We start from the raw sequence: 24,054 nt of genomic DNA, 5'->3' as shown, positions 1-24,054 counted from the left end.
TCCTTGCAACTACAGACCAATCAGCCTTCTACCAATTATCAGCAAAGTCATGGAATCCATAATTGCTTCAGATATCAAATCCTTACTTTTCTCCAATGGCTTGATCTCTGATCATCAATTTGGTTTCAGCCAAGGTCACTCTACTCTGAACATGCTGCTTCTGCTGTCTCAACAATGGATGGAGGTCCTCAATGCCAAACAGGAAATTAGAGCTGTCTCCTTTGACATATCACGTGCCTTCGATATGGTCTGGCACCCCGCTCTGCTCACCAAACTCTCCTCCTATGGTATCCATGGAAATCTCCATGCATCGCTTGCGGACTTCCTCTCGGGTCGTAGTCAACGTGTGGCCCTGAATGGGTTTCTCTCATCTCCCCTCCCTGTTCAGTCTGGAGTTCCTCAAGGCAGAGTTCTGTGCCCTGTGCCTTTTCTGGTCTTCATCAATGATCTCTCTGACTCTCTTGAAAATCCTCTTTATCTCTTTGCTGATGACTCCACACTCTGCCGCTGCATTCCTCATATCTCAGATCGGCAGTCTGTAGCCTTCTCACCCTCTTCAGACCTGGACAAAATCACAGACTGGTCAAAAAGTGGAACATTTCTTTCAATCCTGACAAATCTCACACTCTTCCTATGTCTCTCCGAAAAGACCGACTGGACAACCCTCCCATCTACTTTCTGAACAATCCTCTCCAAGAAATTCTGTCACTCAAGCTTTTGGGTCTCACTATCTGCCATGATCTTTCCTGGGAAAACCACATTTCCAAGCTGGCCTCCAAAGCCAGTCGCCGACTGGGCATCCTCCGTCGTGCAAGGTCCTTCCTTGGCACACCTGAGCTCCTCACCACATGCAAGGCTTTCATCCGCAGCTCAATGGAATACTGTTCTCCCCTCTGGGCTGGTGCTCCTGCCTCACACCTAGCTCGGCTTCATGCTGTTGAAACCAAAGCTTACAGAATCATTGGAATCTCCCCCGATGAAGCTAACTCCGAGGGCCTTTCGCTCACTCACCACAGGTAGGTAGGTGATCTTTTTGTCTTCTACCGACTCCTATCCAGCCTCGCTCCCACAGCTCTATCTGTGCTCTGCCCACCAATTATTCCTCCAGGTCGCACAAGATCTGCCAGTAACCCTCTTCTGGTGAAATTGCCAAAATCAAGACTCTCTGCTCACCTTCACTCCTTCATTCCCTCTTTTCTCTCGCCTCTGGAACAAACTCCCTCACTCTCTTCAATCCCACTCCTCCTTCCAGGTCTTTAAAACAGCTGTTCACGACCATCTCCTATCTTCCCCCATCCAAACCTTGATCTCTTCTACCCCCGTTAATTCACCCCAAATCCACTTTTTTAAAAAAATACGGACTTTTTTCTTTCCTGGAAGCTCCAGCAGTGTCTATGTGTTCTATACTCCCCCCCCCCCCCCCCGCCTTCCCCCACAGATCTTCCGTTGTCCCTCTTCTCTGCTGTTGTGCTTGTGTGCTTTCCTCTCTCTCCCCATCTTGTCTCCCGCTCCCTTTTTTGTATGTTTTGTGTGTCCGTTTTTTTTTTTGTGATTGCTGTTAGCTCTTACACGAGCCTCGATCTTGTATTCAACAAAAAAAAAAAAAAAAAAAAAAAGGTGTCTCCAGTGCAGGTCTTCGTCTCTGTCATGAGAAATGTGTCTTCATGGCCCCTGAGGTTGAGTACTTGGGTCATCGCATCATGCGGAAAGGCATTTTGTCCTCACCAGGTAAAGTGGAAGCTATCAAGAACGCTCCCGCTCCCATCAATGTGTCTGAGCTTCGGGCTTTTCTCGGAATGTTAACCTACTTTGGTAATTTCCTACAAAACCTGAGTACTGTTTTGGAACCGTTGCACATTTTGTTGCACAAAGTCGTTCATTGGAAATGGGATTCTGCTAAAGAGAAGGCTTTCAGGGATGCAAAAACCCTGTTATATACGTCACCATTGCTTGTATATTACGACCCTGCGATAGAGCGCACGTTGAGCTGTGACAGTTCATCTTACGGAGTAGGTTGTGCACTATTGCAAACCAACGATGCTGGTCTTTTGCAACCTGTTGCATTGCATCGAGGAAACTGTCAAGTACGGAGCGTCGGTCCGGGCAGGTTGAGCGCGAGGCACTTTCTTGCATTTTTGGAGTAGGTAAAATACAACAGTACCTTTATGGCCGACATTTCACATTGGAAACTGACCACAAACCCCTGCTCGGTCTGTTGGGGGAGGATAAGGCAGTATCACCGACTTCATCGGTGAAGCTTGTGTGCAGGCCAGGACATGAAATGTATTATGTCGACGCATTGAGTCGTCTACCGCTTCCGAAAACCATTGAGGAACCACCTCTACCTGGTAATGTTGTTCATCTGCTGTCTCAGGTTGTTCATGAAACATATGGGCAATACCCCTGGCGCTCACCTGGTAGAATAAACAGTATACTGCACCGACTAAAGGTATTTTAAACCAATTTGAATAGTTTCTAGAAGACGAGGCATCATGTAGAATCATACTAACATCATCATAAGACTTTAAACAAACAAACAAAAATATACCATTTTTTAGGGGGGCAACCCCCCCCCCCTCTCCCCTTCCTACCCCATGCTACTCCTCAGACTCCAATTTTTCCAATGACTTGAACAAACCTTGGTACATCACGGATGATGAAGGTTGTGGTCAAGTTTCATCAGAATTACATGTGTAGTCTCTGAGAAGAAAGCAAATAGCTATTTTGGGGGGAAACCCCCCTGTACATCCCCAAATGGGGCAGATTTTTTTAATGCCGTGAACAAACCTTGGTACATCACGGATGAAGAAGGTTGTGGTGACGTTTCATCAAAATTATGTGTGTAGGTTCTGAGAAAAAAGCAAATACCTATTTTGGGGTGCAAGCTCCTCCCCATAGACCACCTTAGACCCCGATTTTTTAAATGCCAGGAACAAACTTTGGTACAACACTGGTGATTAAGATTGTGGTCAAGTTTCATCAGAATTACATGTGTAGTCTCTGAGAAGAAAGCAAATAGCTATTTTGGGGGGAAACCCCCCTGTACATCCCCAAATGGGGCAGATTTTTTTAATGCCGTGAACAAATTTTGGTACATCATTGATGGTGAAGGTTGTGGTGAAGTTTAATCGAAATAGTGTGTGTAGCTTCAGAGAAGAAATCAAATATCTATTTTGGGGGGTCAAACCTGGACGCACTTTGACCCCCCCCCCCCCCCTTACATCCCCAAAGGGGCAGACTTTTCTAATACCGTGAACAAACTTTGGTACATCATGGGTGAAGAAGGTTGTGGAAAAGTTTCATCGAAATAGTTTGTCTAGTTTCAGAGGAAAAGGCAAATTCCTATTTTTTGGGGGGGAGTCAAATCTGGATCCACTTTGACCCCGGTAAACCCCCTTAGACCCCGATTTTTTTTTAATGCCGTGAACAAACTTTAGTCACAACACAACAAATATCATTTGTGCCAAATTTGGTCGCAATCCCATCAGCGGTTTCGGAGAAGAAGTTTCAAGTGTTACGGACGGACGTACTGATGGATGGACTGACGCAGTTTCACTTCTGATGACGCAGGTTGCGCTTTGTTCCAGGTGAGATAAAAAGCACTCGGGCTGCCTAATAAGTTTCCTGGCGGAGCCCGGAAAAGGATATGACATCACAGTATTGTAACAACCTCCTTACAGCCAAGAAGTTTAATTTAATTTGATAAATTAAGCAGTAATTAGCATTGTTCGAGTATTAAATCATTGGTTACACGTCCACACTTGGAATGATCTATTAATATGGATACAAAAATGGTGGATTATTTAACCCTCCAGTATGACCATCCATGCTTCCTCCCCTCCTGACTTTCCATGATTATGTTCCTTCTCTTCCTTTTCTCATTGTATTTGTCAAATGAATGCACTCACACACATGGTAAAGTAAGTACAGTAAATAAAAAGCACAAATTTAGAGTGCGTCACATGTTACTTTTTCAGTTAAATGGAGAGGAGTGGTCCGAATTTAAATGGTAACATATGGTAATTCGTTTAAAGAATGTGAAATAAAAATGTTACACCATCATATAATAGCTTGATTTGAATACTGTCGTGCGAATCCCTCAAGGTTAACACCAGGGACCGCGGAAGACCGAACGGCTTTAACGGAGGCGACGATCAAACACAGATTTTGCTATCAACCGCGGGAAGAAGAAGGGAAGAGGAAGAAGCGGCAAAAGTGCGTACCTGTGGAGGGAATGAACTCGAACGAAAATGCAGGGTAAAATGTACAAAAAGAAACACGTTTATTCCGGAACCCAAGAACAAGGAACGCGACGGTAAATAAATGATGATCCTAAATTGGGATCCCACACACCTCACTTCAAATACGCCACACAGGAATGAATTACGAAAAGAACACGTTCGTCGTGTATGGGGAAATGTGGTGCATCCTTATCTGTCTGTAGTCTTGTCCACCATCCAACGTGGCTCCAAGCTCCGGCGTGAAGAAACCCTTCGTCTGCCTCGCTCGCATGCTTCGCCAGGCCCCGCGTGGCCCGCACTGCTCCAAGCTCCGAGTCGATCGCACACGAGGCCCCAGCCCCACTCCTAGCTCCGGAAGCACCGAGCACCGCTCCAAGCACCACGCAGATGGCGAACCAATGACCACCAGGACCTCTCCAGACGAAGAAGAGAAGCGCAGAGACCAGAGAGAAGGGCAAGAGCTTCAAGCACAGAGAGATCGTGCAGTGCCAAGAGAGCCAAGAGAAAGAAAGGGCCAAAGAGAGAAAATGTCGTGCAGCGCACCCTTTTATAACCTTGCCTCTGACGTCAGTCCTCGCGCGCTACCAACCAGGGCTTCGCCTCTCGACCTCTCGAATCTTCTCCAATGTTCTCTTTCGCTGGTGCCCTGTCATTGGCCGAGTGCCTCCCGCACTGTGGTGTTGCTCGCCCCTCCCCCTGGCCAATCAACAGTCCTCCTGGGCGTGGCTCCCAGCCTTGCCACGAGGCTGGTTGCTGGGCCAGCTGGTGGTGTGGCTGGCTGCGGCCCCATCGGCGGTGCCCCGGCCTGGCTTTCTGCCTGTTTTCCAAAGTCGTTGTGGTAAGGGAGGGGAATTATTTAATGTTGCATTAAGGGTCCTAAGTAAGTGTTTATATGTGTGCGTTGCCATAAGGGACAAAGGAATGATTACCAGGTCTGACACACAGGGGTTTATCTTAGTCCCTACACTATTTAACACCCGAACATCCTTGTATGTTCACAGGTATACTCTTATCCCGACAAACTGCCTAAAAACACAGAACTTATTACAAGGTAGATTCCCTATCGTGACAGTCGAAACATGTTACCTATACAGATCTACCTGGCTCTAGATATTCCTTTACCCCCTGACATAACAATACTAACCGAACAACTTATTTTAGGGATTTCGCAAGTACCATGCTGTGCACGACATGTTTCTTGTTTGTTTGTTCCCCTGCCTGACAATAAAATGCTGAATTCCTGCAGCTAACAAACCATCCCACATTTTTTACTGTGCAAACACCACGAAACAGACGCATCTGCCTCACACCTTGCTCTCCTTGACGCCATGGAAACCAAGACTTTCAAAATCAATGCAAGCTGAGTCTACCTCTTTTACATCGCAGACAGGTCCGTGCTCTCGATATATAGAGCGCATACCTTCGCCAGGTTGAACAGGTTACGTTTTGTGTCACACTGATAGGTCAGATCTGGATCTGGAGCTGAACCAAAATCTAATCGCTTGTTCTTGTCACCTCACCAACTCATCCACCAAATTTTGTCATAATCCGTGCATAATATTTTGAAGTTTCGTGCTCCATATATACCGTTTTTGTCCCCATCTCTCGATGGTGAAGAATTACTTGGAATTAAAAAAATGCTCTGATCCAGATCTGGATCCTCACCAAACTCTAGATCCGGATCTTCACCAAACTCTAGATCCGGATCTTCACCAAACTCCAGATCCGGATCTTCACCAAACTCCAGATCCGGATCTTCACCAAACTCCAGATCCGGATCTTCACCAAACTCCAGATCCGGATCTTCACCAAACTCCAGATCCGGATCTTCACCAAACTCCAGATCCGGATCTTCACCAAACTCCAGATCCGGATCTTCACCAAACTCCAGATCCGGATCTTCACCAAACTCCAGATCCGGATCTTCACCAAACTCCAGATCCGGATCTTCACCAAACTCCAGATCCGGATTTTCACCAAACTCCAGATCCGGATCTTCACCAAACTCCAGATCCGGATCTTCACCAAACTCCAGCTCCGGATCTTCACCAAACTCCAGATCCGGATCTTCACCAAACTCCAGCTCGGGATCTTCACCAAACTCCAGATCCGGATCTTCACCAAACTCCAGATCCGGATCTTCACCAAACGTCAGATCCGGATCTTCACCAAACTTCAGATCCGGATCTTCACCAAACTCCAGATCCGGATCTTCACCAAACTCCAGATCCGGATCTTCACAAAACTCCAGATCCGGATCTTCACCAAACTCCAGATCCGGATCTTCACCAAACTCCAGATCCGGATCTTCACCAAACTCCAGCTCCGGATCTTCACCAAACTCCAGATCCGGATCTTCACCAAACTCCAGCACGGGATCTTCACCAAACTCCAGATCCGGATCTTCACCAAACTCCAGATCCGGATCTTCACCAAACTTCAGATCCGTATCTTCACCAAACTTCAGACCGGATCTTCACCAAACTCCAGATCCGGATCTTCACCAAACTCCCGCTCTGGATCTTCACCAAACTCCAGATCCGGATCTTCACCAAACTCCCGCTCTGGATCTTCACCAAACTCCAGATCCGGATCTTCACCAAACTCCAGATCCGGATCTTCACCAAACTCCAGATCCGGATCTTCACCAAACTCCAGATCCGGATCTTCACCAAACTCCAGATCCGGATCTTCACCAAACTCCAGATCCGGATCTTCACCAAACTCCAGATCCGGATCTTCACCAAACTCCAGATCCGGATCTTCACCAAACTCCAGATCCGGATCTTCACCAAACTCCAGATCCGGATCTTCACCAAACTTCAGATCCGGATCTTCACCAAACTCCAGATCCGGATCTTCACCAAACTTCAGATCCGGATCTTCACCAAACTCCAGATCCGGATCTTCACCAAACTCCAGATCCGGATCTTCACCAAACTCCAGATCCGGATCTTCACCAAACTCCAGATCCGGATCTTCACCAAACTCCTGATCCGGATCTTCACTAAACTCCAGATCCGGATCTTCACCAAACTCCAGATCCGGATCTTCACCAAACTCCAGATCCGGATCTTCACCAAACTCCAGATCCGGATCTTCACCAAACTCCAGATCCGGATCTTCACCAAACTCCAGATCCGGATCTTCACCAAACTCCAGATCCGGATCTTCACCAAACTCCAGATCCGGATCTTCACCAAACTCCAGTTCCGGATCTTCACCAAACTTCAGATCCGGATCTTCACCAAACTCCAGATCTGGATCTTCACCAAACTCCAGATCCGGATCTTCAACCAACTCCAGATCCGGATCTTCACCAAACTCCAGATCCGGATCTTCACCAAACTCCAGCTCCGGATCTTCACCAAACTCCAGATCCGGATCTTCACCAAACTCCAGTTCCGGATCTTCACCAAACTCCAGATCCGGATCTTCACCAAACTCCAGATCCGGATCTTCACCAAACTCCAGATCCGGATCTTCACCAAACTCCAGATCCGGATCTTCACCAAACTCCAGATCCGGATCTTCACCAAACTCCAGATCCGGGTCTTCACCAAACTCCAGATCCGGGTCTTCACCAAACTCCAGATCCGGATCTTCACCAAACTCCAGCTCCGGATCTTCACCAAACTCCAGATCCGGATCTTCACCAAACTCCAGCTCCGGATCTTCACCAAACTCCAGATCCGGATCTTCACTAAACTCCAGATCCAGATCTTCACCAAACTCCAGATCCGGATCTTCACCAAATTTCGTCCACAACTTTTTGAGATATGTTCCTCAGAGACAGACAGACAAACAGACACAGAAAGACAGACACAGAAAGACAGACAGAGGCAGTCAAACAAACAGAAACAGACAGACAGGGACAAACAGACAGAGACAGACAAACAGAGAGACAGACAGAGACAGAAATAGTCAGGCCGAGACAGACAAACAGACACAGACAGACATTACATAAACATATTCTCCGCCCACATTCGGTGGCGGAGGAAATGAATGAAATTCGAACAAGGAATGGATAACCCAAAGAAGCTGATTATATGGAGTTACTAATGATTTCCATTGGGAGAAAAATCGTTACTCAGAACCGGGACTCGGGACTCGGGACTGCCGGGAGGGACAGAAAATCATTACAAATTTTCCATTCAGTGCAGGTAATATACATGTACTTTAGATTTTAGTACGGGCAGGCCGCAGGGTGTTGCGTGTGTTCAGATCCAAGGTTATTGTAGAGCGCCCGTCAAGCGGCTTAAGCACTTGAGCAAGCGGCTTAAGCACTTGAGCAAGCACTCAGTTCAAAACCGCTGATAAGGAACGGCTGGCTTGGCAAGCGCTAGCTAGCTGCTGGGTAACTGAACACGGCCCTGCCAAAGAACATTGCAGTGTCAGGCTTGTTCGCCCTGGAGTCCGAAATTATTACTCAACTCTGATTTGCCGTGTAATGCAATTTTAAGGTCTATAGTCATATTTAAATGCTTCGTATGATTAATTTAGCTTGTTTATGATACTCTCGTAGTCTTTTCATCTCTATAAATGTGTAACCTCAAAATTCTCTGCCATGGAAATGACAAAAAACAACAACAACACGGAAGTGAATGACGTCATTACTGCGTACCGAAGGATTTGTTGTGTGGGATGATATTGATAGCTCACTTCCGTCTAGATTTCTGAGTAACCACAAATTGACTGTTCACGAAAGTGTACCCAAGTTGAAGACCTTGGACAACTGGGCTACATTAAACCAAAGAATGCAATGGCAGCCCTTACGCTGCTTTTATTCTCTCTTATTCTCGGTAAGTCTGTGATTGTTATGTTCTGTGTTATTGCAATATTGGTGACGCTCAAGTAACCCGAAAATGTACTTTGATTGTATAAAAACGTTATAATATAAATGGAGTCATGCTCATGGAGTACATGATGAAGGCCGCAGGCAAAATGACCAAACACAAGCAGGACCTCGCAATCTGCGCCCATGGTTATGGTACAGGGACTCTGACCGGTTACGGGAAGACCCCAAAGGAACGTGGGAACGTGTGGGACGTTTGAGATCCGCAAGAGTGCGAGCAAGGAAGACAGCCGGCTTGGCCTCTCCTCAAGGTTGTGCTCGAATCCACAGTTTAACCGAAACATGCACAACAGAACATCTGCGGTGATATCGAGTAACTGCGGACATCTGCGGACGCGAGTAACTGCGGACACGAGTAACTGCGGACATCTAAAGGGTCTTCTGATTGATGGAGTCGAGGGATGTTCGATGTTGAGTTTTGTTTCTGACAAGCAACAAACTAAACACCATTAAATTACAACAACAACCTCCCACCCGCAATCCCTTTTCCTTTTGCATCCTTGGTTGTTTGTTGGTGTTTCACATTGTTGGTAACAGTACTTGGGATGTAAAAGCCAAGGTCCCAAATACTATTTATTTGCTGCCACTTTGTTTTTGTTTTTTTTTTGTTTTTTGTATACTGAATCGAGGCTCGTGAAAGAGCTAACATTTACTTCACAAACAAATCAACCAGACAAACAAAATATATAAAAAGAGGGAGCGGAAAAACAAGATGGGGAGAGAAGGGGAAGCACACAAACACAACATTTGAGAGCAGGGAGATGTGTGGAAGCGAGAGGGCTTGGGGGGCGGAGGCGTGGGAAGGGTTGGGGGGGGAGGGAGAAGTATAAAACACAAGGACACCAAGGACTTCCAGGACAGAAGTTGGTATTTCAAAAAAGTGGAATTGGGGTGAAATTAGCGGGGGTAGAAAAGATCAAGGTTTTGGATGGGGGAAGATAAGAGATGGTGGTGAACAGCTGTTTTAAAGACCTGGAGGGTGGAGTGGGATTGAAGAGAGTGAGGGAGTTTGTTCCAGAGGTGGGAGAAAAGAGGAATGAAGGAGTGAAGGTGAGCAGAGAGTCTTGATTTTGGCAGTTTGACCATAAGAGGGTTGCAGGCAGATCTTGTGCGACCTGTAGGAATATTTGCGGGACAGAGCCCAGAGAGAGCTGGGGGGGCAAGGCCAGAGAGTAGTCGGTAGAAGACGGAAAGACCACCAACCTGCCTGCGGTGAGTGAGTGAGAGGCCCTTGGAGTTAGCTTCATCGCGGGAGATTCCAATGATTCTGAATGCTTTGGTTTCAACAGCGTGAAGACGAGCTAGGTGTGAGGCAGGAGCACCAGCCCAGAGGGGAGAGCAGTATTCCATTGAGCTGCGGATGAAAGCCTTGTATGTGGTGAGGAGCTCAGGTGTGCCAAGGAAGGATTTCGCACGACGGAGGATGCCCAGTCGGCGACTGGCTTTGGAGGCCAGATTTGAAATGTGGTTTTCCCAGGAAAGATCATGGCAGATAGTGAGACCCAAAAGCTTGAGTGACAGAACTTCTTGGAGAGGATTATTCAGAAAGTGGATGGGAGGGTTGTCCAGTCGGTCTTTTCGGAGAGACATCGTAAGAGTGTGAGATTTGTCAGGATTGAAAGACATGTTCCACTTGTTTGCCCAGTCTGTGATTTTGTCCAGGTCTGCAGAGAGTGAGGAGGCTGCAGACTGCCGATCTGAGGGATGAAGAATGGAGCGACAGAGAGTAGAGTCATCAGCAAAGAGATACAGAGGATTTTCAAGAGAGTCAGGGAGATCATTGATGAAGACCAGAAAAAGCACAGGGCCCAGAACACTGCCTTGTGGAACTCCAGCCTGAACAGGAAGAGGAGATGAGAGAAACCCATTCAGGGCCACACGTTGACTACGACTAGAGAGGAAGTCCGCCAGCCATGCGTAGAGATTTCCATGGATACCAAAAGAGGAGAGTTTGGTGAGCAGAGCGGGGTGCCAGACCGTATCGAAGGCACGTGATATGTCAAGGGAGACTGCTCTAATTTCCTGTTTGGCATTGAGGACCTCCATCCATTGTTGAGAAAGCAGAAGCAGCATGTCCAGAGTAGAGTGTCCAGGTCTGAAACCAAATTGATGATCAGAGATCAAGCCATTGGAGAAGAGGAAAGATTTCATATCTGAAGCAATGATGGATTCCATGACTTTGCTGATAATTGGGAGAAGGCTGATTGGTCTGTCGTTGCTGGGATCTGTTTTTGCACCTTTTTTGTGCAAAGCGGTGATGTTGGCAGATTTCCAAGCAGATGGAAGATGACCTTGAGCAAAAGAGAGGGTGAAGAGAACAGAGAGAGGGAGTGAAAGAGCGGAAGAACAGGATTTTAGGACCCGTGGGCTGATGCCGTCTGGTCCAGTTGCAGAATCCGAGTCGAGGGTTGACAGAAACTTTTCCACCTTGTCAGGAGGAAAGGACACAGAGTCCAGGAGCAGCTAGGTACGACTGGGTACGGTCGGTGGGTACTGAGAGGGATGGGTTTGGGACACAAGATTTAGAGGCAAACACAGAGTTGAGGCATTCAGCGTTTTCACGTGCGGAGTCAGCCGTGTGGCCATTTGAGGTGAGGGAGGGGATGGAGGGGGAACAAACACCAGAAACAGATTTGACCAGACGCCACCAGGATTTGGAAGAGGGAAACAGATAAGAGAGTTCGGTCCTGAGAACGGAGAGATATTGTTTCCTGGCTCTCCTGAGGGTGGACACACACTTGTTTCGGGCTTTGTGAAAGGAAATGAGATTTCCTTCCGTTGGATTTGCTTTCCAGGAGATGAAAGCAAGTTGTTTCTGGGCAATAGCCTCACCACAAGATTCCATGTACCATGGACGGGAGGAAGGGTATGACAACAGAAGACGAGATGGGATAAATCTGTGCATGAGAGAGAGCAGTTTGCTTTGGAAGAATTCCCAGGAAGAATTTATGTCAGAGGCAGTAGAGATGGGAGACCAGTCCAGATGATTGATGGCTGCTTGAAGACCGTGCCAGTTGGCCTGAGTGAAATGCCAGACTCGTCGATGCTGAGGAGGCTCTCTGAGAATGGTCAGAGAGATTTCCACTTTAACAAGCACATGATCAAAGAGCCGTTTGGAGCAGAAGAAGAGCAGCAGACATTTTCAGGGAAGTTAGTCATAACCAAGTCCAGAAGAGAAGATGCTCCATTGACTGAAATCCGGGTCGGGAAATTGACAGATTGTGTCAGTCCCAGTGAGTCACAGAAGTCCTTTGCTGAAGAGCCATGGCTGGTGAGAGAGGTACCCACACCCAGCCAACTGGCATGGTGGCAGTTGAAATCACCACATATGAGGAAGAGAGAGTTGGGATGGGTAGATAGAAGTTGGTCCATATTCTCAGACAGCGAGATGTAGATGGAGTCATCACTGTTTGGTGGACGGTACAACACACATATGAATAAAAGGTGGGAGCGAAGGGGAAGCCGTAGCCAAAGGTATTCCTGGGGGTGAGGTGGAGAGAGGGCAGTGCAGGGCGAGTGAGGAAGAGAGTTTTTTTATAAAGATAGCAACCCCACCTCCAGGACGAGGCTCAGGTCTATCATACCGGAGGAGGGAGTAATCTGGGAGAGATACCAAGGAATCAGAGACATCATGAAGGAGGAAAGTTTCTGTTAAGCAGATCACGTCTGGTTTGTCAGAAGCAACCTGTATGGAGAGATCAGACAAGTTTGAGCGAAGACCCCGGATGTTTGAGGTCCATACTGTTAAGGAAGAGGAAGGGGGAGCATCGGATACAGAACAGGGGGGGGGGGGGGGGAGAGCGGTAGGATAAGATGTGGAAGAGGAGGAAGAGGTAGGGAGAGCTGTTGAAGGTGTGTCGGAGATTACAGAATAGCTTGGAGAAAGGGAAGAATGGGGCAGACAAAAGGTTTGATGGTGATCGGGAGAGGTGCAGTGAGGTGTTATTTGACGAGGGGGAAGAGCGAGGCAGAAGGTTGAGGGAGATGAAGGTGAAAATTGGAAGGGGGAAGAAGCGGGGAGGACGCTTTGAGGAGGAGGGGTGAGAGGGGAGTCTAGGAGGGGAGGAGCGAGGGAGAGTCTCGGAGGGGAGGGGTGTGGGGGGAGATTTGAAAGGAATGGGTGATTGGGAAGATTTGGAGGGGAGGGGCAAGGGGGAAGATTTGAAAGAGATGGGTGATGGGGATGATTTGGAGGGGAGGGGCAAGGGGGTAGATTTAGAGGGGAGGGGTGATGGGAAATGGGATTTTGGGGTGATGGGATTTTGAAAAGTGTACGATTAATGGGAAACGAACATTTATTGCAAAATGAGTTTCTTGAGACATTCGAGTCAAAAATACGTTTGAGGACGCTGGAGGGAGGATGGAGTGCTGGAGAGTTTAGGGAATGAATGAAAGATGCACGATAAGAGATGGAATTTTTTTTTGGAATGAATAGATTTGGTGAGCAAGTCGAAAGCATCCTTTTATAGAAGAAGAAGAAAAAGGTGTTATAGAATATGACAGAATACAGGTCTTCAGGGGTCAGATGAGACATTTTTTAACAACTTGATCACGTGATCACAAACAACGTGGTCGAAGAACGAACGAACTAATAAGAACGAATAAACGAATAAGAACAGAAGGAAATGTTTTTTTTTTTGTTTGTTTGTTTTGAGATTTTAAAACAAGGAAGTATGGGATGAAAAGACCGTGAAAAACAGAGACCGGAAAGTAATTGCAGCGCGATCGGAGAACCGCTGAGACAAAAACAAAGCCTCAAGCACACTTAGGCCTCAGAATACGCGATACGAAAGACCGACAATTCTGTACACAGGTATGAAAAACCAACGCCAAGAATACTATTAAAGACACCCCAATAGGTACATACACCGAGAGAAAGATACAGTTTCGACAAAAACACAATTGTGAAAAGTTACTTAACTTCGAAAGCGAGCGCGCATGGACAGCTTTGAAGAGACGAGACCTCCAATCTTGCGCATGCGCAGACCTTTACGAACGCAGGACCAACTAAGTACCCCTCCATCCCCTTTCTTGTATTAACTGTCTCATCAGGTATTGATCCTCCACAATGCTGATGATATTGATCTCCATCAGTTAAGGTCAAGATCTTTTGAAAAGTTTGGAAGCAGTTAAATAAGTCCTCCACATTAGCAGCATCTGTTGGGATTAAGTTAAGGACCTTCCCTCCCCATCTTTCATCATACCGCTTCTGTATATTCTACCTGTCTCTGTCATCATTTACGGTCACTTTGTGTCTGTCAAATTTTTTTTTTTTTTTTTTCTAAACTACGAGAAACACCTGATCCCAATGGGGAGTGGCTCAGGGATGGGAGAGCCACGTGTATATGCATATCTACAAAGTTGAGTAACATTTCCAGTCAAAGTCCTTTTGGCATTAATTATACATTTTCACACTCGCTTCGCCTATGATGAATTCGACTTACTTAAAATGTACTATTTTAAGTAAATAAATTAAATAATAAATAAATAAAGTAAATAATTTATTATTTTACAATCTTGATAACCCCCGCTCTGGCAGGGAAAATGGCCTTAAAATGCCTGTTGTTGTTTGTATTAACTATGAATAAACTAAATGTTGAAAGAAGGAGTATTGAATATAGCAAGCATTTTCTGAATCGAATCGATATGAGAAAGGGGATTGAATGCGACTCACCATTATTATAAGTGAAGAAGATGAAGGAGAAATTTTTTGTTTAATGTTGAAACCGGCCCATCTATCCTCACCTCACTCAACTATACCATACTATTTGCAGATTGCCTAGCGTCTGATTGATAAAAGATGGCCATCAGAATTTATGGCAAGCATATGTATGGCGTATGTATCCCCTATAGGACAATTGTTGACGGCCGCACGCACGCATGCTGAGACTGGGCTTCTTTTATATTGTAGATTGTTGTTAATCTTACTATTATTAATATTATTATTTTAATGCCATTATCATTGGACAGAATTGATTAATTTGTGCTTATTATAAATTTTACTTCTGCTAGGTATGCAGACCTCCTAAATTCCCCCCTCACCCCTCCCCTTCAAAACTCCTCCTCCCCCCTCCCCTTCAAATCTCCCCATCCTCCTTTTTTATCCAATTCTCCCCTCTCTTCCCTCCTCCTCAAAGCGTCCTCCCCGCTTCCTCTCCCTTCGAACTCTCACCTCCATCTCCTCCAACCTTCTTCCTTGCTCTTCCCCCCCCTCAAACAACACCTCGCTGTGCCTCACCCAATCACCATCAAACCTTTTGTCCTCCTCATCCTTCCCTTTCTCCTAGCTATTCTGAAATCTCTGACACACTACCAACAGTTCTCCCTACCTCCTCCTCCTCTTCCACATCTTACTCGTCCCCTCCCCTCCCCTGTCCTGTATCCGATGCTCCCCCTTCCTCTTCATTACGGTATGGACCTCAAACATCCGGGGCCTTCGCTCAAATTGACTGATCTCTCCATACAGGTTGCTTCTGACAAACCAGACTTGATCTGCTTAACAGAAACTTTCCTCCTTCATGATGTCTCTGATTCCTTAATATCTCTCCCTGGTTACTCCCTCCTCCAGTATGACAGGCCTGAGCCTCGTCCTGGAGGTGGGGTTGCTATCTTTATAAAAGAAACCCTCTTCCTCACTCTCCCTGCACTTCCTTCTCTCCACCACACCCCCAGGAGTACCTCTGGCTATGGCTTCCTCTCCGCTCCCACCTTGTGTTCATATGTGTGTTGTCCCGTCCACCAAACAGTGATGACTCCATCGACATCTCGCTGTCTGATAACATGGACCAACTTCTATCTACTCATCCCAACTCTCTCTTCCTCATATATGGTGATTTAAATTGTGATCATGCCAGCTGGCTGGGTGTGGGTAACGCTCTCATCAGCCATGGCTCCTCAGAAAAGGACTTGTGCGACTCATTGGGACTGGCACAATCTGTCAATTTCCTGACATGGATCTCAGTCAACGGAGCATCTTCTCTTCTGCACTTGGTTATGACAAACTTCCCTGCAAATGTCTGCTGCTCTTCTTCTCCTCCAATTGGTTCATCTGACCATATGCTTGTTAAAGTGGACATCTCTCTGGCCATTCTCAGAGAGCCTCCTCAGCACCGACGAGTCTGGCATATCACTCAGGCCGACTGGCACGGTCTTCATGCAGCCATCAATCATCTGGACTGGTCTCCCATCTCTACTGCCTCTGACATCAACTCATCCTGGGAATTCTTCCAAAGTAAATTGCTCTTTTTCTCATGCACAGATTTATCCCATCTCGTCTTCAATTGTCATCCCCTTCCTCCCGCCCATGGTACACGGAATCTTGTGGTGAGGCAGTTGCTCTGAATCAACTTGCCTTCGCCTCCTGGAAGGCAAATCCAACGGAAGGCAATCTCATTTCCTTTCACAAAGCCCGGAACATGTGTGTTCCCCAAGGTTGTGTTCTGTGCCCTGTGGTTTTCTGGTCTTCATCAATGATCTATCTGACTCTCTTGAAAATCCTCTCTATCTCTTTGCTGATGACTCCACTCTCTGCCGCTCCATTCCTCATCCCTCAGATCGGCAGTCTGCTGTCTCCTCACTCTCTGCAGACCTGGACAAAATCACAGACTGGTCAAACAAGTGGAACATGTCTTTCAATCCTGACAAATCTCACACTCTCACTCTGTCTCTCAGAAAAGACTGACTGGAAAACCCTCCCATCTACTTTCTCAACAATCCTCTCCAAGAAGTTCTGTCACTCAAGCTTTTGGGTCTCACTATCTGCCATGATCTTTCCTGGGAAAACCACCTTTCCAAGCTGGCCTCCAAAGCCAATCGCCGACTGGGCATCCTCCGTCGTGCGAAGTCCTTCCTTGGCACACCTGAACTCCTCACCACATACAAGGCTTTCATCTGCAGCTCAATTGAATACTGTTCTCCTGCCTCACACCTAGCTCATCTTCACGCTGTTGAAACCAAAGCTTTCAGAATCATTGGAGTCTCCCACGATGAAGCTAACTCCAGGGGCCTTTCACTCACTCACCACAGGCAGGTAGGTGGTCTTTCTGTCTTCCACCGACTCCTATTTTGCCTAGCTCCCCCAGCTCTATCTGTGCTCTGTCCCCCAAATATTCCTATTAAAAATCTTTTGCATCAAGGAAAATGTTAAATTTTGATCTGCCATCAACCCTCTTTGGTGAAACCAACAAAATCAAGACTCTCTACTCACCTTCACTCCTTCACTCCTTCATTCCTCTTTACTCCCGCCTCTGGAACAAACTTCCTCACTCTCTTCAATCCCACGCCTCCCTCCAGGTCTTTAAAAGAGCTGTTCACCACCATCTCTTATCTTACCCCATCCAAAATCTTGATCTCTTCTACCCCCGTTAATTCACCCCCAGATCTACTTTTTTTGAAATACCGCCTTCTTTCCTGGAAGTTCTAGCAGTGTCCATGTGTTTTATACCTCTCCCACCCTCCGCCCCCCCCCCCCCCGCCCCTCTGCCTTCCCATGCCTCCTCCCCCCAAAGCTCTCTCCCTCCCACAGATCTTTCGATGTCCCTGTTCTCTGCTGTTGTTGTTGTGTGCTTCCCCCTCCCTCCCCATCTTGTCTCCCGCTCCCTTTATTGTAAGTTTTGTGTGTCCGGTTTTTTTTTTTTTGATTGATGTTAGCTCCTACACGAGCCTCGATCTTGTAGACAAAAAAAATAAATATTAGATTCTTCACCATTGAGTGACAGGGCTAAAAGCAACATATAGCAGGATTTCTCAAAAGGTTATGGACGGATTTGGACGAAACTTGGTGGACAGGTTGCGTGTGTGACAAGGACGAATCGATTTAATTTTGATGACGATGTGGATCCGGATCCGGCTAGTAGAATTTTTAAAAGTGATTCTTCACCATTGGAAGACAGGGCCAAAAACGATGCAAAGCAGGATATCTCAAAAAGTTGTGGATGGATGATTTTGTTTAAATTGTGAATCTGTTTTGTGATTTTCTGGTCTACTCTCGGATAAAAAAAACGTCAACCGTTCACCTGGCAGTGGTATGCTCTCTACTGAGAGCCGTTCTAGTTTAATGTTATGATAAATCCAAATACAGTGCTTTTAAACATCACGTGGTGCCTAACAAGTAATCAAAAAACAACATGTTTTAGGGCTACACACTTTCATTAAAAAAAAAGTTTTAAGCCTATTTTTATTTATTAATTAAATTATTATCGATGAATATGTACCAGAAAAGAGGACCGTGGGCCAAATTTCAGCTCTCTGGGAAGTATGGAACCTAGAAAACGAAGGGCTCAAATATTTGAAACGGGACAAACAAATAAAGTTCAGATAAAGTTAAATAAAAGTAATTAAAAATTATTAGCAATCTTTTGAAAAATGTCATTCAAATTCGACCTATTTTGTGAAATACTTGCTTTGTCTATTTTTCTCTACCACAAGTTAATTAATCGACACTTAAATCATGTGCCGATGCAATCGAGAGTAAAAATTGGGCCACGAGGATATAAACTGTACAACTGGGCCTGGAAGGCTTTCAAAATGTTGTTTTAATTATTTTATTTTATTTGCAGGAATAATGCTCGGAGAACAACCTGTGCATCCATCCATGACTGTGCAGGGCTCTGTGCAGCGGAGTCTGGGCCTTAGGCGTCCCGAGTCGGAGCTGGAGACAGACAACTGGCGTCCCGAGCCAGAACCAGTGCTGGAGACAGATAACAGGCATCCAGAGCCGGTGCCGGTGCCGGAGACCGACAACAGGCGTCATGAGCCAGCGCCAGAGCCGGTGCCGGAGACCGCCAACAGGCGTCCCGAGGCGCAGCCGGAGACCGACAACAGGCGTCACGAGCCAGCGCCAGACCCGGTGCCGGAGACCGCCAACAGGCGTCATGAGCCAGCGCCAGAGCCGGTGCCGGAGACCGACAACAGGCGTCACGAGCCAGCGCCAGAGCCGGTGCCGGAGACCGACAACAGGCGTCATGAGCCAGCGCCAGAGCCGGTGCCGGAGACCGCCAACAGGCGTCCCGAGCCGGAGCCGGAGACCGACAACAGGCGTCCCGAGCCGGAGACCGACAACGGGCGTCCCAAGCCAGAGCCGGAGACAGACAACAGGCGTCCCGAGCCAGAGCCGGAGACAGACAACAGGCATCCCGAGCCAGAGGCTGGCAACACGATTCATCCATTTGATGAGGCATTGGATGACGATGAAAACTATTATCAACAAGAAGTTGAGGATGAGTTTCTGGGTGAAATCGAAACTTTTCCTGTTCATCATGAAGAAATAGACACACAAAATGTCGTCTTTAATGCAGGTAAGGGAGATATTTCGTTGTTTAAATTGTGATCCTCCCCTCTCTCCCCCCCATATGCAGTTTAACAATTTAAATATGTGTGCCAAAATGATGACACTCAAATGTTTTTGCACCGATTTGATCAGTTTGAAGGTCATCATCATTTTGCGTGCATCTTTGGCCGCTAGTTTGCATCATTGCTGGGAGAGCGACTGTGCTGCTGATGTGGTTCGCCCTGTGTGTTTGTGCAATAATTTGGATATAGGTGTTGGCGAATACTGGCCTGCTTTTCGTCAAAGACACTATGGGATCACACGTTGATAAATCACCTAGCCTGTGAAACACAGGAATGACAGTTTACAGCTGGGTCTAGATTTGAACCCAGGCTAGGCAGGTTAGCGCTGAGTTTGCATACCTCGAGGACATCCTGCCCAGCCCACGCTTGGAGGTAATGTTTGTCGTTCCAAACATAAGTACTCGTTCTAAAAATGAAACGTATTTAATAAATTGTAAACGGGGCATTGAACACAGCAAACAGGAGAAACAGGAAAGAAAAGCTAATCAGCACAATGCATTTTCTAAACCATCACGATCTGACGTCTGCTTATCTATATATTATGGATGTTCACACGCATTCTGGGAGAAAGCCAAGACGTCAGAAGAAAGAAAGAAGATGGAACAATGCACGGGGGTTTTGAGGCCTGCTTTCAATCAATCCATAGGCTCGGTTGAGGCCTATTGGTTTGTTCGCGTGTGGTTGCGGGCTGCCAATTACATCATGACACCAGATTGTTCCACTGATTTTGAGACCACATGACTTCAACGAGGTCACTACCTGTAACATGCTTCCCATTATCCTATCATCTACGCAGCTGGGGAATGTCCTTTCCTACATCCTCCATCTTTGAAGTTTCATTTTATTTCGCCAGACTTATATAGTTTAACAGGCCGTTAACAAATTATTATTTAGGGGGATTAGTAGGGATTTGTGAAAGGGATAGTAGGTATAATCTTTTTTTCAGCGTCTAAGGCTCGTAGTAGAGCTGCAAATGCTAATAGTGAAATAGTAGTACGTAATATAATGCTAACGTAATGGCGAAAAATCTGTTGTTGGCTGCAGGGAAGTTTGATAACGTAAAGGCAAAACAAACTGGAATGAAGTTGATGGCGCACCGTCATAAATCTCCACGCTTCCCACCAAAGCAAAGTTGAGAGATGGCAAAATGTTCCACCAGGAATTACCCAATATAAAATTTTGAGTTAAATTCATTATTTTCTGTTTTGAACCCCTGTTGTCCCCGGGGCATGAAACTGGGGTCAAATCCCAAAAATCGTTACGTAGTTCATGCACCCCACGATGTTGATTGCAGAAACAAAGTTTCATTAAAACATTCCCTTAATTGCATTTTTTGGTATTTGACCTTTTGACCCCATTCCCCCACCCAAACCCCTCCCCCCCCCCCACTCCCAAGATGGCAGGGCCAAAGGTTATACCGGTCTTGCACCTTTGATCATAACTACCAAGTTTGATGACTTTCTGCACAATCGTTTAGGAGGATATTAGCGTGACGGATGGACAGACAGACAAAAAGATGACGCCGATTGAAGTCAAAGTCGAAGAAAGCATACAAGACACAGCCATAGTGAGGAACTACATCGAAATACAAGACAAAAAATAAAGTATGTTCGTCGACAAAAGTCTGGCAAAATAGGATGAAAGTTGTAGAAGTACGAAAGATGGAGGAAGTAGGAATTGACATTCCTCGAGCTGCATAGATTATAGGATAATGGGAAGCATGTTACAGGTAGTGAATTCCAAAGTGAGGCAACACAAACCTCTAAATTGTGATCATGCCAGCTGGCTGGGTGTGGGTGACTCTCTCATCAGCCATGGCTCCTCAGAAAAGGACTTGTGCGACTCATTGGGACTGACACAATCTGTCAATTTCCCGACCCGGATCTCAGTCAACGGAGCATCTTCTCTTCTGGACTTGGTTATGACAAACTTCCCTGCAAATGTCAGCTGCTCTTCTTCTCCTCCAATTGGTTCATCTGACCATATGCTTGTTAAAGTGGACATCTCTCTGGCCATTCTCAGAGAGCCTCCTCAGCATCGACGAGTCTGGCATTTCACTCAGGCCGACTGGCACGGTATTCATGCAGCCATCAATCATCTGGACTGGTCTCCCATCTCGACTGCCTCTGACATCAACTCATCCTGGGAATTCTTCCAAAGTAAATTGCTCTTTTTCTCATGCACAGATTTATCCCATCTCGTCTTCAATTGTCATCCCCTTCCTCCCACCCATGGTACACGGAATCTTGTGGTGAGGCAGTTGCTCTGAATCAACTTGCCTTCGCCTCCTGGAAGGCAAACCAACGGAAGGCAATCTCATTTCCTTTCACAAAGCCCGGAACATGTGTGTGTCCACCCTCCAGAGAGCCAGGAAACAATATCTCTCGACTCTCAAGACTGAATTTTCAAACCTGTCTCCCTCTTCCAAATCCTGGTGGTGTCTGGTCAAATCTGTTTCTGGTGTTTGTTCCCCTTTCATCCCCTCCCTTACCTCAAACGGCTACAGAGCTGATTCCGCACGTGAAAAAGCTGAATGCCTCAACTCTGTGTTTGCGTCAAAATCTTGTGGCCCAAACCCATCCCTCTCTGTACCCACCATACCCAGTCGTACCCAGCCGCCCCTGGACTCTGTGTCCTTCTCTCCTGACAAGGTTGAGAAGTTTACGTCAAACCTCGACTCTGATTCTGCAACTGGACCAGACGGCATCAGCCCTCGGGTCCTAAAATCCTGCTCTGCGGCTCTTTCACAGCCTCTCTCTGTCCTCTTCACCCTCTCTTTTGCTCAAGGTCATCTGCCATCAGCTTGGAAATCAGCCAACAACACCGCTTTGCACAAAAAAGGTGCAAAAACAGATCCATGCAACTACAGACCAATCAGTCTTCTCTCAATTATCAGCAAAGTCATGGAATCCATCATTGCTTTGGATATCAAATCCTTCCTCTTCTCCAATGGCTTGATCTCTGATCATCAATTTGGTTTCAGACCAGGTCACTCTACTGTGGACATGCTGCTTCTACCATCTCAACAATGGATGGAGGTCCTCAATGTCAAACAGAAAATTAGAGCTGTCTCCCTTGACATATCACGTGCCTTCGATACGGTCTGGCACCCCGCTCTGCTCACCAAACCCTCCTCCTATGGTTTCCAGGGAAATTTCCACGCATGGCTTGCGGACTTCCTCTCTGGTCGCAGTCAACGTGTGGCCTTGAATGGGTTTCTCTCATCTCCCCTTCCTGTTCAGGCTGGAGTTCCCCAAGGCAGTGTTCTGGGCCCTGTGGTTTTCTGGTCTTCATCAATGATCTCTCTGACTCTCTTGAAAATCCTCTCTATCTCTTTGCTGATGACTCCACTCTCTGCCGCTCCATTCCTCATCCCTCAGATCGGCAGTCTGCTGTCTCCTCACTCTCTGCAGACCTGGACAAAATCACAGACTGGTCAAACAAGTGGAACATGTCTTTCAATCCTGACAAATCTCACACTCTCACTATGTCTCTCAGAAAAGACTGACTGGAAAACCCTCCCATCTACTTTCTCAACAATCCTCTCCAAGAAGTTCTGTCACTCAAGCTTTTGGGTCTCACTATCTGCCATGATCTTTCCTGGGAAAACCACCTTTCCAAGCTGGCCCCCAAAGCCAATCGCCGACTGGGCATCCTCCGTCGTGCGAAGTCCTTCCTTGGCACACCTGAACTCCTCACCACATACAAGGCTTTCATCCGCAGCTCAATTGAATACTGTTCTCCTGCCTCACACCTAGCTCATCTTCATGCTGTTGAAACCAAAGCTTTCAGAATCTTTGGAATCTCCCACGATGAAGCTAACTCCAGGGGCCTTTCACTCACTCACCACAGGCAGGTAGGTGGTCTTTCTGTCTTCCACCGACTCCTATTTTGCCTAGCTCCCCCAGCTCTATCTGTGCTCTGTCCCCCAAATATTCCTATTAAAAATGTTTTGCATCAAGGAAAATGTTAAATTTTGATCTGCCATCAACCCTCTCCTGGTGAAACCAACAAAATCAAGACTCTCTGCTCACCTTCACTCCTTCACTCCTTCATTCCTCTTTACTCCTGCCTCTGGAAAAACTCCCTCACTCTCTTCAATCCCACGCCTCCCTCCAGGTCTTTAAAAGAGCTGTTCACCACCATCTCTTATCTTACCCCATCCAAAATCTTGATCTCTTCTACCCCCGTTAATTCACCCCCAGATCTACTTTTTTTGAAATACCGCCTTCTTTCCTGGAAGTTCTAGCAGTGTCCATGTGTTTTATACCTCTCCCACCCCCCCCCCCCCTGCCCCTCTGCCTTGCCATGCCTCCTCCCCCAAAAGCTCTCTCCCTCCCACAGATCTTTCGATGTCCCTGTTCTCTGCTGTTGTACTTGTGTGATTCCCCCTCTCTCCCCATCTTGTCTCCCGCTCCCTTTATTGTAAGTTTTGTGTGTCCGGTTTTTTTTTTTTGATTGATGTTAGCTCCTACACGAGCCTCGATCTTGTAGACAAAAAAAATAAATATTAGATTCTTCACCATTGAGTGACAGGGCTAAAAGCAACATATAGCAGGATTTCTCAAAAAGTTATGGACGGATTTGGACGAAACTTGGTGGACAGGT

General features: G+C 46.6%; 1 protein-coding gene across 2 annotated transcripts in view; it reads left to right on the top strand.

Annotated features, from left to right (window-relative positions):
* The first annotated feature begins 8,835 nt into the window (after positions 1-8,835).
* Positions 8,836-24,054, top strand: part of LOC137431488 (uncharacterized) — a 40,677-nt gene continuing 25,458 nt past the window's right edge. The window contains exons 1-2 of one of the 2 annotated variants that reach the window (XM_078782239.1): positions 8,836-9,043; positions 18,654-19,391. In XM_078782239.1, coding sequence (XP_078638365.1) covers positions 9,004-9,043; positions 18,654-19,391 — 778 coding nt within the window. In that variant the 5' untranslated portion in view covers positions 8,836-9,003. The remainder of the gene's footprint in view (positions 9,044-18,653; positions 19,392-24,054) is intronic. The other variant, XM_078782240.1, reaches the window with a different exon arrangement.

This window comes from Myxine glutinosa, chromosome 7 (assembly GCF_964187855.1).
Source record: "Myxine glutinosa chromosome 7, kmMyxGlut1.1, whole genome shotgun sequence".
NCBI lineage: Eukaryota > Metazoa > Chordata > Myxini > Myxiniformes > Myxinidae > Myxine > Myxine glutinosa.
This window is presented reverse-complemented; position numbering and strand designations above follow the sequence as displayed.